Source organism: Vanessa cardui, chromosome 3 (assembly GCF_905220365.1).
Source record: "Vanessa cardui chromosome 3, ilVanCard2.1, whole genome shotgun sequence".
Taxonomy (NCBI): domain Eukaryota; kingdom Metazoa; phylum Arthropoda; class Insecta; order Lepidoptera; family Nymphalidae; genus Vanessa; species Vanessa cardui.
This window is the reverse complement of record NC_061125.1, coordinates 15,902,833-15,916,396: the sequence shown is the minus strand read 5'-3', so window position 1 is coordinate 15,916,396 and position 13,564 is coordinate 15,902,833. Positions and strand designations below refer to the sequence as shown.

General features: G+C 33.9%; 2 protein-coding genes across 3 annotated transcripts; both read right to left on the bottom strand.

The window, feature by feature from the left end:
* Positions 1 to 646: 646 nt before the first annotated feature.
* Positions 647 to 3,943, bottom strand: LOC124543774 (organic cation transporter protein-like). Its single transcript, XM_047122073.1, has 7 exons — positions 2,991 to 3,943; positions 2,557 to 2,791; positions 2,222 to 2,477; positions 1,803 to 2,137; positions 1,403 to 1,697; positions 982 to 1,163; positions 647 to 885 (listed from the first exon to the last, which is right to left on the bottom strand). The coding sequence occupies exons 1-7, from the start codon at positions 3,221 to 3,223 to the stop codon at positions 718 to 720; spliced, it is 1,704 nt and encodes a 567-aa protein (XP_046978029.1). The 5' UTR covers positions 3,224 to 3,943; the 3' UTR covers positions 647 to 717.
* Positions 3,944 to 4,227: 284 nt separating this feature from the next.
* Positions 4,228 to 10,296, bottom strand: LOC124543775 (organic cation transporter protein-like). Of its 2 annotated transcripts, XM_047122074.1 has the most exons (7): positions 9,982 to 10,296; positions 9,445 to 9,679; positions 8,818 to 9,073; positions 8,067 to 8,395; positions 7,070 to 7,364; positions 6,717 to 6,898; positions 4,228 to 4,556 (listed from the first exon to the last, which is right to left on the bottom strand). In XM_047122074.1, the coding sequence occupies exons 1-7, from the start codon at positions 10,203 to 10,205 to the stop codon at positions 4,392 to 4,394; spliced, it is 1,686 nt and encodes a 561-aa protein (XP_046978030.1). In that variant the 5' UTR covers positions 10,206 to 10,296; the 3' UTR covers positions 4,228 to 4,391. The 2 variants fall into 2 exon arrangements, 1 of the variants encoding a protein (XP_046978030.1); XR_006967492.1 differs by lacking the exons at positions 6,717 to 6,898; positions 7,070 to 7,364; positions 8,067 to 8,395; ... (1 more) ...; positions 9,445 to 9,679; positions 9,982 to 10,296 and adding an exon at positions 5,160 to 5,332 and having other exon boundaries at positions 4,453 to 4,556.
* Between the last annotated feature and the right edge of the window lie 3,268 nt (positions 10,297 to 13,564).

Below are 13,564 nucleotides of genomic sequence, written 5' to 3'. Positions count from 1 at the left end.
CAATTGATGACAGATAGGAAATTGAAAATCGAAGACTTTTGTTAACACAAAGAGTATAGGTACTTTTCAAATCAATGTAGCATTAAATAGTGTCGATACTCCTTTGGCAAAAACAGGTCAGCGATTTGTGTATTGGTAGTAGAACGTTTTGTAAGTCCCTCTCAGTAACCTATTATTCTGTCTTGGTTTAAAGGATGAGTTAGTATATAAGAATAAATAGATAAGTATATTTTCCCTTTGTTATTAAAAACAAAGGGAAAATATACCGAATGGCTAATATTTGGTACAGCGTCTAATGCTTGGGCAGTTTTGGCCACATACCATTGGGTGACACAAATACCAGTCCACCTACTGGTTGGTTTAATGTACATTTTATTAAAATATTTCGTTCTATAACTCCAAGGTATAAGTTCAAATGCAAGCTACACTCAATATATAATTCGAAAGTAAGTATGAATATTTACACTCTTGATTTATTTGGTATTATTTTCCCCTACAATGGGTCATACTACATGTACATAGCGGCGTACTAGGAACCGGCAAACTTAGGTGAGTAAATGTACTGACTAGTTACTGGATCCCAAAACTTATCTTATCTTATATTAATGATGCATTATTGCTATATCACAATCAATAAAACGAATTATAAGATAAATAGTTTATTAATGAGATATTATTCTAAGAAAGATCATTGTAATTAAAGTTATGGCGTGGGGATCAACTTGTGTTATGTGTTTTCGATTCCGGCCTACCCAGCGCCTCTGCTTCTGCCAGGGTATTGGGCATCCTGGTGCCCAGGGTTTCAGGTTGCGTCAGCACAAGAAGACCGGACAGGATACCCATAGCCCCGAATAAAATCGACGGGATGCCGTGCCAGTATTCCATCTACAAATAAATTCGATGATAAATGCCAAAAATTTACATTAAGCACTTAAATTTAATTAAGACTAGTGTGTTAATTTCGGTTATAAAATGACTTACAAGCACTGGAGTGAGTGGCGCTGTTATAGATCCAATTCTGCCGATCATAGATGAGAACGCGAGCAGACTGTGGCGGAACTCCGTCGGGTAAAGTTCAGACGTGTAAAGATACACAGACGTCATCACGGTCGAGATGCCGAACTTGCCCAGCAGGAATACAACCAAACGTACGGCGTAGTAATCTAAAAATATTCGGGTAACGTTAAAAATGCATATAAGTGTTTGACATTCACACTTAACACAATGTTTGTTTGTGATAAATCAATAAATAATGTAGACATTTTGTCAAAATATAACCAAAAATACAATATAATCAAGAAATAGATTAATGAAAAATAAAAATATAGGTACCAAATATTTTACTCGAAGAGGCCATATCGTTTGCAAAGAGAATAAAATCTACAAAGACTTTGGTACTCACCGGTAGGAATAAACACAAAAGCGATGTTACAAGCTGAACTGAAGAAGTAACCAACGGACAGAGTCGCTTTTCTGCCAATCCTGTCCAGGATCAAAACCGCGGTGTAAAATCCAGGAATTTCAATGGCGCAGGTTAGTATATAGTTTAAGTACATCGTATCGGAAAGGCTGGTGGAGTTGATCGATAGTCCGTAGTAAACGAATGTGGTAGTGATCCACCAGATGGGCGTGGTACACACTCGTCTCAGTAGAATTGGGGAACGGATTATACTCTTGATGAGATTTGGTTTTGCTTCCTGTATTCAAGAAATAATATATACTTAGTTTTATTATTATTCAAAAGAAAAAATTAAAATAAATAAGAATTCAATAATAATTGTTTAGAATATATACAAACTCACTTCTTTAACTCCTTCAGGAATGACTGCTTGAGGCGGGTTCATTAATCCCGCCATCGATTTTTCGCTTATTTCTTTCTTATTAACTCTGGCTACATTTTCTAAAACCACTCTAGCTTCTTCGAATCTCTGCTTTGAAAGGAGCCACCTTACACTCTCACTAAGAATCCAGTAGTAGCTTATAATCAGGAAGCAAGGAACGTGTAAGGCTAAGATCATGTATCGCCAAGGCTGGATGAGCCAAGCCACTCCGCCCAGTACCACTTGCCCCACCGCGAACATTGAGGTCGAAGTAGCACTTGCTAGTACACGATATTTCGGACCGACCAATTCAGCAGCTGGAATATGCAAATTTACGTTTACATTGATGTTAACATATTGAACTACTTCTTATAAATCTCGTTACAACATGAATCTCATACCGAATATATAAGCAGAACTGAATGTTCCAGCTCCTAGGGTTGTTTGTACAATTTGCAAAATCAAATACATTGTATAATTAACTGAAAATGCTCGAATAACTCCAAATGTAGCCAGGTTCAATACGCTTATTACAAGAGCTACTCTCCGTCCAAAACGATCTGAGACGTAGCCAGTAATTGGCAACACCAATAGTGTTCCGACGCTGTTTAATGTTCCTGCCAATGCTCGGAGCCAGTCTTGGCACCCTAAATCGAACTGTAACAACAACAAAAATAATGTTAAAATGGGAAATATTGTTTACCAAAATATGTATTAAAAATTATTCATTACGTACATCGTACACAACTGAATTGTCTCTTGCGTAAACAAAACCATCGCAGCTCACTGTAGAGGATTGATTGAAGAGATTAGCGGGACAATTGTCTAAAGTGCCATTAGTGCTTAGACTGTGAGGAGTGAATCTTTGACAACTCTCAAATCCTGAACTTGTTTCTGGAACTGCGTTTAAAATCCATTCGGGCTCAAAATTTTCCAAATTGCTTTTTTCACCACATTCTGGTATCTGGCACCTGCGAAACTTATTATTAAGTATTTTTGACAACATATAATATAACACTATAGATATATATATATATATAGAGTTGATTTTATCGGAAACAGAAATAAATCAAAGATTATTGACACAATTGTTACATTTTTAATCATAACTTTAAAAAAGTTCCGACGTTCAAATTGTATTATTTTGGCATTATTGGAAATGAATATTACCTGTGAGGAATAGCAGCCGCTGAAAATATGAATTCGCTCATAAATGCCGACATGATAATTGGTACTGCGACCAGTAGCATGTTCCTGAGTTGAAATCGGCCGAATTGCCCCAGTTCATTAGTGAGCACATCATCTAAATCGACCGGTTTTTCAACCATATTTGCTTCTAATCCATTCGTTATACTTTCTTTCTTTTCATCCACGAAATTGTTACCCTTTTGTATGTCCGCCATTTTAAGAATTATTCACTTTGTTCTCAACTTTGGGACTTGTTTGGAAGACTGTCCGTCCCGGACTAGTGACTATATGCCCTTTTTGAAAGAAATCTATGTATGTATTTTTATCGGAACACTTGATAAAAATAATTACTAACGATTGAACAATTAATCAAATGTCTGAATTTTGGACTGCGTAGATTAATTAAACATTAAAAGATAAACCACTGGCTGTCACTGATACATAATTAATAATTAAGGACATCTTCGCGTGTCACAAAATACTGTTGTGTATGTTTCAATATAGATAACTCAATCAAAATGAAGGAGTCTCTTCCGCGTATTATAATTATATGAGATGTGCTATTTTATTGTTCATCGCTTTGCACAAGATTTATGTCACGATAAGAAATAACATTAAATACTATATAAACTAACGTCGTACACGTTCCAACAGAAAATATTACAATTTTAACCTAAATAGGTCGGGAGTAACATAGATAAAAATGTCACAAAAATATTTTAAAAAGTGATAATTTTACTTTTCTAATAAATGATTCATAAATGTTTATGCCGGCGCGGAAAAAGTATTAACGATATCGCTTGACCTTGAAAAGATTTTGATAAAAAAAAACCCAATTTCAAATATACATACATATATGAAGAAAGAAGTACATCGTTAAGATATTGGAATTCTCTGAACAATAAAAAAAGACAAGTAAAATTTGTCTGGAGATTCTCAAGAAGGCATACTCTCCGCAATATTATTATTATCTACTATGTTTTTATAACTAACTTGTCTAACCTAAAACTAAATGGCCAAATTTGATTCCTTTCCAATAGAAGTTATTGTTGTGAAGTTTTCATCGCTGTTCCAAGTAGATCCGGTATATTATTACGGATTACTCTATACGTATGTAAATTTGAAAATGATTGGTTAATATTATGATGTGTGTATAAGCCCTCGTATGTAAGACACACTGTTTCAATAACTAACACTTGACAATATCTAAGATATCAACTTATGATAAAAAATTTGTTTATTTATAAAAATATATTCGAGCTAAAAAAATACACTGTTAGCAGAGTACACGTCGAATTCACATAAAGCAGTTTTTAGTTCACAATACTCAGTGTAAGAATAACGCTTAAAGAAGCTTCGTAGATCCAGGTGATCTGAGTGAAATTAACCGGCCCTTTGAGAGTAGTCTGATCTTCCAAGCGCTTCTGCCTCAGCCAGGGTGTCCGGCATCTTAGTGCCTAACGTTTCAGGCTGAGTGAGCACCAGAATGCCCGACAGTATCCCCATTCCTCCGAACATCAAAGACGGTATACCGTGCCAGTATTCCATCTGCGAAGAAATATAAGAAAATCTTTTGCAAAAAAATAATCATTCTTAACCTTAAATTTTATATTTAAATGAATGCTAATTATTAACATACCTCATTTTTTAAACACTAATCAATTTAATATGGAGAAATGATTTAACAGAAGTCATATCAAATGCTATTCAAGTCTGCACTTACATTACAAAAAAGACACACTAGAATAGCTTACTACAATTACTTTTGTATATCACCTAATCAGATTTTTTTGTTAAGTCAGTATTAGCCGAGCCAAGGCTAAACTATTTTAAATATTTATGCCACTTCCGGGATTCCAGAACCGGACGTCAATTTTAGTCCGATACTCAGATTTATTTTTAAATATTTTTGGCTAGTTAATGTTTTACCATTTTTTATTTTGTGGTTAATATTGATATTTAATTATTAATGATATGTACAACCAATGACAAATTAGTAATTATTCACGTAAACTTGAAAATTTAAAAAAAGATTACGATTTAATATTGATTGTTTTAATATCACTATAGATAAGATGTTTTACACATAAAGTCGTACATATATACATGATAGATTATCAAAATTAATTTATGCAACAGTAAAATATTTACTCAACAATTGTAGAAAGAGCTTCGAATTGAGTCTTCCAGTAGTAACCGCAACTCTAAAAAAGACTTGTATGGACGTTATTTCTCAAGCTACTCGTCTGAATTTTATGATCACTAACTTCCTTCACTAATGTAATGTATACACATGAGGAACTCTCAGTAGTAGCCTGGAAGGCAGTGAATATATAATAGCGCTTAATGCCGTTAATCCTGCTCTTATCATCATCTTACGTTACGCAATAGAGAGAGAAAGAGAGAGCACAGTATCCTCGTGAATGTTACCATCTCTGTCACACGTGCAGGAATATAAGCGCCGAGAAAGTTTTAAGTACAATAATAAAGGCGTTGGAAATAAATAATTATAGAAATATGATTATCCTGTTAATCTATTAATGATGTCATATAAAAAATATATACGATTGAACTTAAAAATATCGCATGATTGTTTTGCGTATAAGATTTTTCGATAAGCAAATGATGTATGAAATTAATTATCGAACTCATCTTTAAACGAAAATACCTTATCAATTAATTAATTTATCACAATAAGAATATTGTTTTTTTATCATTACATAGTATAAAACAAGTCGTTTTGCGCTGTTTGTCTGTCCGAGGTCTGCTAAGATCTTTAAAATTTCCACAGATTTTGATGCAGCATTATTTAAAAGATAGGGTAAAACAAGAGGAAGGTTAATAATGGTAATTTCAGAGGTTTATTATGTGATAATAAATAAACACTTTTTTGCACTTACATTGCAAACGCTGGCGAAACTCTACGAGTTACATCAAAATAAAATACTATACAATTGTAGTCTGCAATTCTTTCTATACTCCACAATACCAAACCTACCTACCTATAAACTTTACCTTTTAAGAGAAATAGTGGCTTATTTTGGAAGCGAATTTTACCCATACAACATAAATCCTTATCCGATGAAATTCCTTAAATACATTGTGCACTTCATATTGGACCACATTACCTTTTACAGCATCTAATTTAAATGAATATTTTCGAAGATATATGGAGTTAAAATAAAGGGACAAAGCGGTTTTTAATGTCTAATGAAAAAACTATGAACTTGTAGTTTGTTTAGTATCAGTATTGCACCCGTGCGAATCCGGGGCGGGTCGCTAGTAATAACTGAAGTTAATTTTTTTTATAATTTCTTCGTATTGTGTGACTTTGTGGAAGCCCGTCTGGTTAAGTAGCTTATCAGTGCTCATTAGCCATTTACGGCCAAACCCCAATATTTGTATTGTTGTGCTGGCACAATGAACTTTCTATCTCTCAGGGTGGCATTTTGACGATGAAAGGAATAAGCAAGTACTGACCATGGATCACAGAAGATCGCTGATTTGATTGAGGACAAGCAAAATTTGGTTTTCGTGTGTTTAGCGTAAAACAAGAAACTAGAAATTGCCATATTTATATGTACCTAATCACAGTAAAGAAGTGATATTGATTATATTATTTCTTACCAACGAAGATTGACTAATGGAATTTCAGAAATATGTCTCCAATGGCAAGTAAAAGAATAAGAGAACAAAATGAATACTAACAAGTACTGGAGTAAGCGGTGCCGTTATAGATCCGATGCGGCCGATCATGGAGGAGAAGGCGAGCAGGCTGTGGCGAAACTCAGTCGGATATAGCTCTGACGTATACAAGTACAGTGACGTCATCACCATGGAAATGCCGAATTTTCCCAGCAGGTAAATTACAAGTCGGAGAACTAATAAATCTGGAAAAAAAACTTTATATTAAGCGTATAAAACGTTTTTCTTTTTTTAATTTTATAATAATCTACCTAGATGGGCTTGTATAAATCCTTACTACTGAGTGAGAAAATGTTCAAGAGTTATGTATTTAATAAAATTTCGAGTAACAATGTAATAAATGAAAGGTAACTTACCACTGGGAATGAAGACAAAGACAATGTTACACAAAGCACTAAAGAAAAACCCAGACGATAGGGTGGCTCTTCTGCCAACTCTATCGAGGACCAGGACTGCGGTGGAGAAACCAGGAATTTCAATAGCACAGGTCAAAATGTAGTTCAAATATATCGTCTCGGAGAGACTCGTTGAATCAATCGACAGTCCGTAGTATACAAATACGGTTGTGATCCACCAGACGGGCGTGGTGCACACGCGTCTGAGCAACACCGGCGAGCGTATGATCTTTGTCATTAGGTTTCCATTCCCTTCCTAAAAATGAAAACAAAATTCTTAATCAATCAAAAAAAAAATGCCCAAACATTAAAGGATTTTTTTCTTAAGTTTAAGATAGATTGAATTCATTATCAAAGGTCAATTAGAAACGCTCTTAGCATGTTTATAGATACCAGAATTTCAGTAAATTTACAGAAAACATCAGTCATTATGATAACCTATCTTTTTTTAATGTATAACTAGAAAACGAATCAATGGATAGACCTTTTTAAGCATGAAATCCGTTTAGTACTTTTTGAGTTTATTGTGATGGTCAGGGGTTGATTTGATTATATGTGAACTTTTCTGACAACCTGAACGAATTAAGGATTATTTTGGGATATCCGATTTATTTTGAAAATATCACTTGTAGTCACGGCAGAATGTAATAATAATAATGCAAAAAAGCTGTAATCTTAATATAACATATTATTTTGATAAATAACAGATTTGAAAGAAGCCTTGATTTATAAAATGTTCTTTATATCGCAAGAAATTGTACGAGTTCATACAAATATATTTCCTTTAATTTTTCCATTTAGCTCAGACAAGATGGTTTTGCAAAAAATAATGTTAATATTATTTTCCTCTTGGATAATTTATTATTTATAAAAGGTACTTCTTACTTTTTATATTGGTATCACAGGATATGTGAGAAATTGAATTAGGTAGGTTAGGTTAGGATCTTATATATTTCACCTTCAAAAGAGGCTTCGAACTCTTCGAATTATTTATGAGCGCTTCCAATGATTTATCACTTATTTGCGTCTTATTCAGCTTAGCCACGGTTTTCAATACTTTTGTCGCTTCGGCGTATTTTCGTTTCGAAAGTAACCAACGAACACTCTCTGGTAGAAGAGCATAGTAACATATCACCAAGAATCCGGGAATATGCAGAGTCATGATCATGTAACGCCAAGGTTGAACCAGCCAGGCCACTGCACCCAGTACCACTTGCCCTGTTGCGAAGATTGAGGATAAAGTCGCACTTGTAACTACACGGTACTTCGGACCAACGAGTTCAGCAGCTACAACATACAAAAAAAGAGAAATATACATGTTAGTCACATATGAGATAAGAGTTATGTCATTTATAAGATAACGAATTATATATTCAAAAACTATTTTGTTATATATTTTGTTTTGTTTTAATTCTCATCTCAACTAAAACTAATGAGTGACTTTCAATCCTATTAATGAAATGAATTGAAACAAGGGATTAGGGTATCTCGTTATATCAAAAGTGAAGGAAAACGTAGTGAGGAAACCCGCATATGTCTAATTTCATCGAAATTCTGCCACATGTGCATTCCACCAACTCGCATTAGAACAGCATGGTGGAATATGTTCCAAACCCTCTCCTTAATGGGAGAGAGAGTGTTAGTCCAGCAGTGGAAAATTAACAGACTGTTACTGTTTTAACAAAATTTGAAGTATCAAATGTTCGCACCAAAAATGTATGCAGAACTGAATGTGCCAGCGCCGAGCGTAGTTTGTACGATTTGAAGCGCCATATACATCGTGTAGTTGACGGAGAAAGCTCGAATTAAGCCAATGAGACTCAAATTAAAGACGTTGACGACAAGTGCAAATCTACGCCCGAAGCGATCCGAGATGTATCCAGTGATCGGCATCGCCAATAATATGCCCACGCTGTTCAGAGTCCCCGCCAGAGCCCTCAACCAGTCCTGACATCCCAGATCGAACTGAAATAAGTAATTTGAAATTGCGGTGAAAATGTATCAGGAGTTTGAAGTTTAATTAGTTAATTAACAGCTAGTTATTGCAAATAATTTCTCGAGGATCATTTTATACGCAATATCTTTAAGCTTTCAAATTAATGAGTATTATTATTATTATTAATAGATATTTGTAAGTTTAAATATTAATAAATGATTTACTCAGTAATTAAAAGTTGCTAAAAATATCATCTGTAGTAGTAACAATAACACGACGCAAACTAGATGATACAATATATTGCTAATATCTTTACATCGGCGCAGAGGATAAAGTGTTTAGATGTAATTGTGCGGTCAATTTGCAAGGATTCTTTATCGTAGAAGTTATGGGGACTTACGTCGTAGACTACGGAATTGTCTTTCGAGTACACGTAATCGTCGCAATCGATGGTTTTCGTTTGGTTAAACAAACTCGCCGGACAGGATTCGAGGGATCCCTTCGTGTCGAGATTCAATAGAACGTATCTTTCACAACTCGAAAACCCCGAGCTGGTCTGCGGCAGCACGTTTAGTATCCATTCGGGATCGTACTTCTGTGATTTATCTTGTTCATTGCATTCTGGTATTCGACATCTAAAGTATTTTTGTCATAAAACATAAAATTATATTTTATTTTACGATCATGTTATTCGCTACGACTATTATTACTATAAAATACCTTAATCTATTTATTTTTTGTTAGGTTAGATGATATAAATAATTTTAGAAACTAAACAAATTGGTTACGTTTTTCTTACTAATGGTATACAAATTGTGACCATCACTGATAAATAAATTGAACTAAAATCCTTTTAAATAAGACCAGTTTCAAACTTTGGCGTTATTGACTAAATAAAATTCATCATCATTATAAATGCAAATGGTTTAAAAATTACCTGTGTGGTATAGCGGCCGCGGAAAATATATATTCACTCATGAAAGCCGACATCATAATGGGTATCGTGACAAGCAGAATATTCCTCATCTGGAAGCACCCGAATTGTCCTAGCTCATTAATCAACACATCGTCGAGATCCAGCGGTTTACCATTAACGGTTCCATCTGGTTCTTTGTCCAGAATTTCCTGTCCTGACGTCTCGGGTTCTGCGCTTTTACGCATTTTACTTATGAATCAACAATTGCTTGGCAAACACTGCGATCCGTGAAGCAACTCTTAAACGAATGATTTGAGCGCTTATATTTAGGTCAATCATTGCTTGTTAGGAATGACATAATATATTATTTACGTTCATCAGTATTGTCAATCAATTGATAATTAACAGTTTAATTAATCTGAATAGCTGTTCTCGTGTGTAAGAGTCTATGGCGTATGATCGGCTTAGTTAAAGGATATTAGTAGTTAGTCTTAATTCTGAATATAAATGTTATTTAAATATTTGACGTTAAAACGAAACTTCAATTGTTTATTTTTGTGCTCAAGATGACGATCTTTCACTTCTTTCAGCCATTTTTCTCACCGTTTCGCAACAAAAAATTTGGATTAAGAAGCGATAATATCTTCAAAAGTATTCATTCAATTTTTTTAGAGTAAAGAACTGTCCAATCTATACTCAATCCAACTAATTTAACAAATTGTAAATGAGATTTAAATTTCCGAGTAATTATTAAATTCGAAAAAATTGCTTGATAAACAAATAATTATTATCAGTTTTATTCAAACGATGTTACGCCGCCGCCATAAGTTTTATAAGATTTACGATTTTTTAAAAGATATCTTGACTGTATTTCAACTTAGGTTTAGCTAGCGATAGGCATGTATACTTATATTTTCTTTTCTTGTGCTTGGCACAACCACCTCTGCCATAATCACCCGCTGTGTACAAACTAAATTGCTCTTTCTATTGCTGAAAATCGTATCAAAATTATCAATCACTTCAGTTTGTATAATTGATTTAGTAATAAATATAAGACAAGGTTAAAATATTACGCAAAATTTTGTCACAGATACGTACCTTGCCCCAGAAAGGATTTATTGATTTTTTTATTTTTACTAGTCATTTTTATAATCATCATCAACTCAATTATCTTCTCCTGTCTAGTAATTATACAATGAAAATATCAAAATGAACGATTAAACAATATTTCGTATTTCCTTTTGAATTTAAAATATACGAATATGTACTCGTACTATAAATTCGAAAGTACTCGGCCCGTATCGGCTGTCTGTTTATATTTCATACTCAGACCTTTAAACCGAATTTAGTAACATTAATTCGATATTTTTTATGCAACTTAGCGATATACAGTAACAGTTTATAAATTTCTCACTCCACAACGCAGCTCTGTTTGGTCGGGTTGTTGGATTATTAAGTGGTTTGCACGATGGTTTCCTCACGAAGGTTTCCTTCACCGCCGAGCTCTAGATGAATTATAAGCACAGATTAAGCAAATGAAAATTAACTGGTGGTTGCTTGGGCTTAAACCGGCAATCATTTGGATCACGCATTCGAACCACTGGGCCATCTCAGCTACACTTTGCAGTACACGCGGTTATTGGTAATTCGACGTATTTCCGTTAGGAGGTAATAGAGGTGACTGTTTGTAATAATTTTAATCCCTACATGCATCGTGCAAAAATTAACAATTTTGTAGTAATTACGTTTTTTAGACTTTTTCAACGTAAGTCGAAAATGCAACTTCATAAATTTATTTTAAAAAAGTATCAATTAAAATCTGTTTTTTTGCTTCTGATTTATAAAAACGATTAAAAACCAGTGTTTTATCGTTTTTATTTGTAATACATTTACAAATTCGCTCTTTCAATGTTTCACAACTAGGTATATTAATATTATAGTAGGTAGGTAATATTGATTGAGTAGTATCAGTTGTCTAGCCTTTGCTGTATCTTTGAATACTATTTCTAAAAAAATATTTTATAATCGATCGCGTTGGTCACATAATAAAGTAACACCCTATTTTAAAACACTATTAATGACACAAATTATAATTTAGTCTACCTTTTATTGAATATTATAGTATTATTTTGTACAAGATTATAGCTGCGATAAGGAAGTACGGAGTTTATATATATTTCTTGATTATCGCGCAGGATATGTTAATTGTTGTTGATAAATTGTGTCTGCTGAATTTATTCTCTATAGAATGACATCACGAGTCCTTTCTGTGTGACGATTCAAAAATTTACTTTGTTTAATATTCATCAATCATTAGCATTTCTCATTATATTTTAGATAAATTTTAGCTTACTGTTTTTATTTTCAGATCTATATGTAGTTCGTTTGATAATTTTCATGCTGGGCAAGTTTGGAATTTCCGCCACAGTTTGCTCGCTTTCTCCTCTATGATTGGGAGAATCGGATCTATTACGGCGCCGCTCACACCCGTACTTGTAAGTATTTACTGGCATTTACTTAGACGTTCAATTAATATTATCTGGTTTGGACCATGTACACTCATTCGGAGAACAACACTATTTAAAATATACAGCATAATCAGAAAGTAATTTTATAGATAATAGTAACGTCATGGTTAAATAAGAAATGTTATACCACAATTATAGTAAAGAATAAACACGACACACTACATTACCCCGTAGGTGAAGTCCTTAGATAGATAACAGAACAGGCTGCAATGAATAGATTCCTTAAAGGCCGGAAACGCACCTGCCAGCCCCCCGGTGTTGCAGATGTCGATGGGCGGTGGTAACCACTTTCCATCAAGTAAGCCTACTTCTCGTTGGCCCCCTAAAAAAAATTAATAAAAATACGGCTCATCCGCGACCGTATCCTTAGGATGAAAAAACATTGGGTTTTTGTATTGGTATGATTAGATTGATATTTGAAACTGCATACAACTCTCACAAGATTACGTCCAAACAACTCTAAATCAAAACAAGATGGTGGGGGTATTCTCATTGCCGTCTCAAGAGAGATTTCATCCTCTCGTATTGTGAATTGGGAAACTGATGATGAAAATATGTGGGTAGTTTTGGAATGTATACATAATCGCACTAAAATCAATATTGGACTGTGTGCAGTCTATTTGCCTCCACCAGTCCTGACCTGAATGTAACTGATGTCTATATAATGTCTATATAATATAGTCTATTTGCCTCCACCAGTCCTGACCTGAATGAACTATGAAACTTGAATCTCTTAATAAGTTTCTGGAAAATGTAGACGATGTAATTAACAACGTTAATGATGTGGTTGTGATAGGAGATTTCAATTTGGGTTTTATCGAATGGAGAGCTGGTGATCATAGTTCCTACATGACACCATCTAATTACAACTATACTCTCGGATATTCGTTGATTGATTTTATGTCTGTTAATAATTTATACCAATATAATAATATAAGTAACTGTGACGATAGACTTTTGGACTTGGTAATAAGTAATTTAAGTAGTGTAACAGTTACAAAGCCCCTCGATCTGCTATGCAAACTTGACCCATACCATCCATGTTTGTTAATAAATATAGACTCTTCTAAAATTAT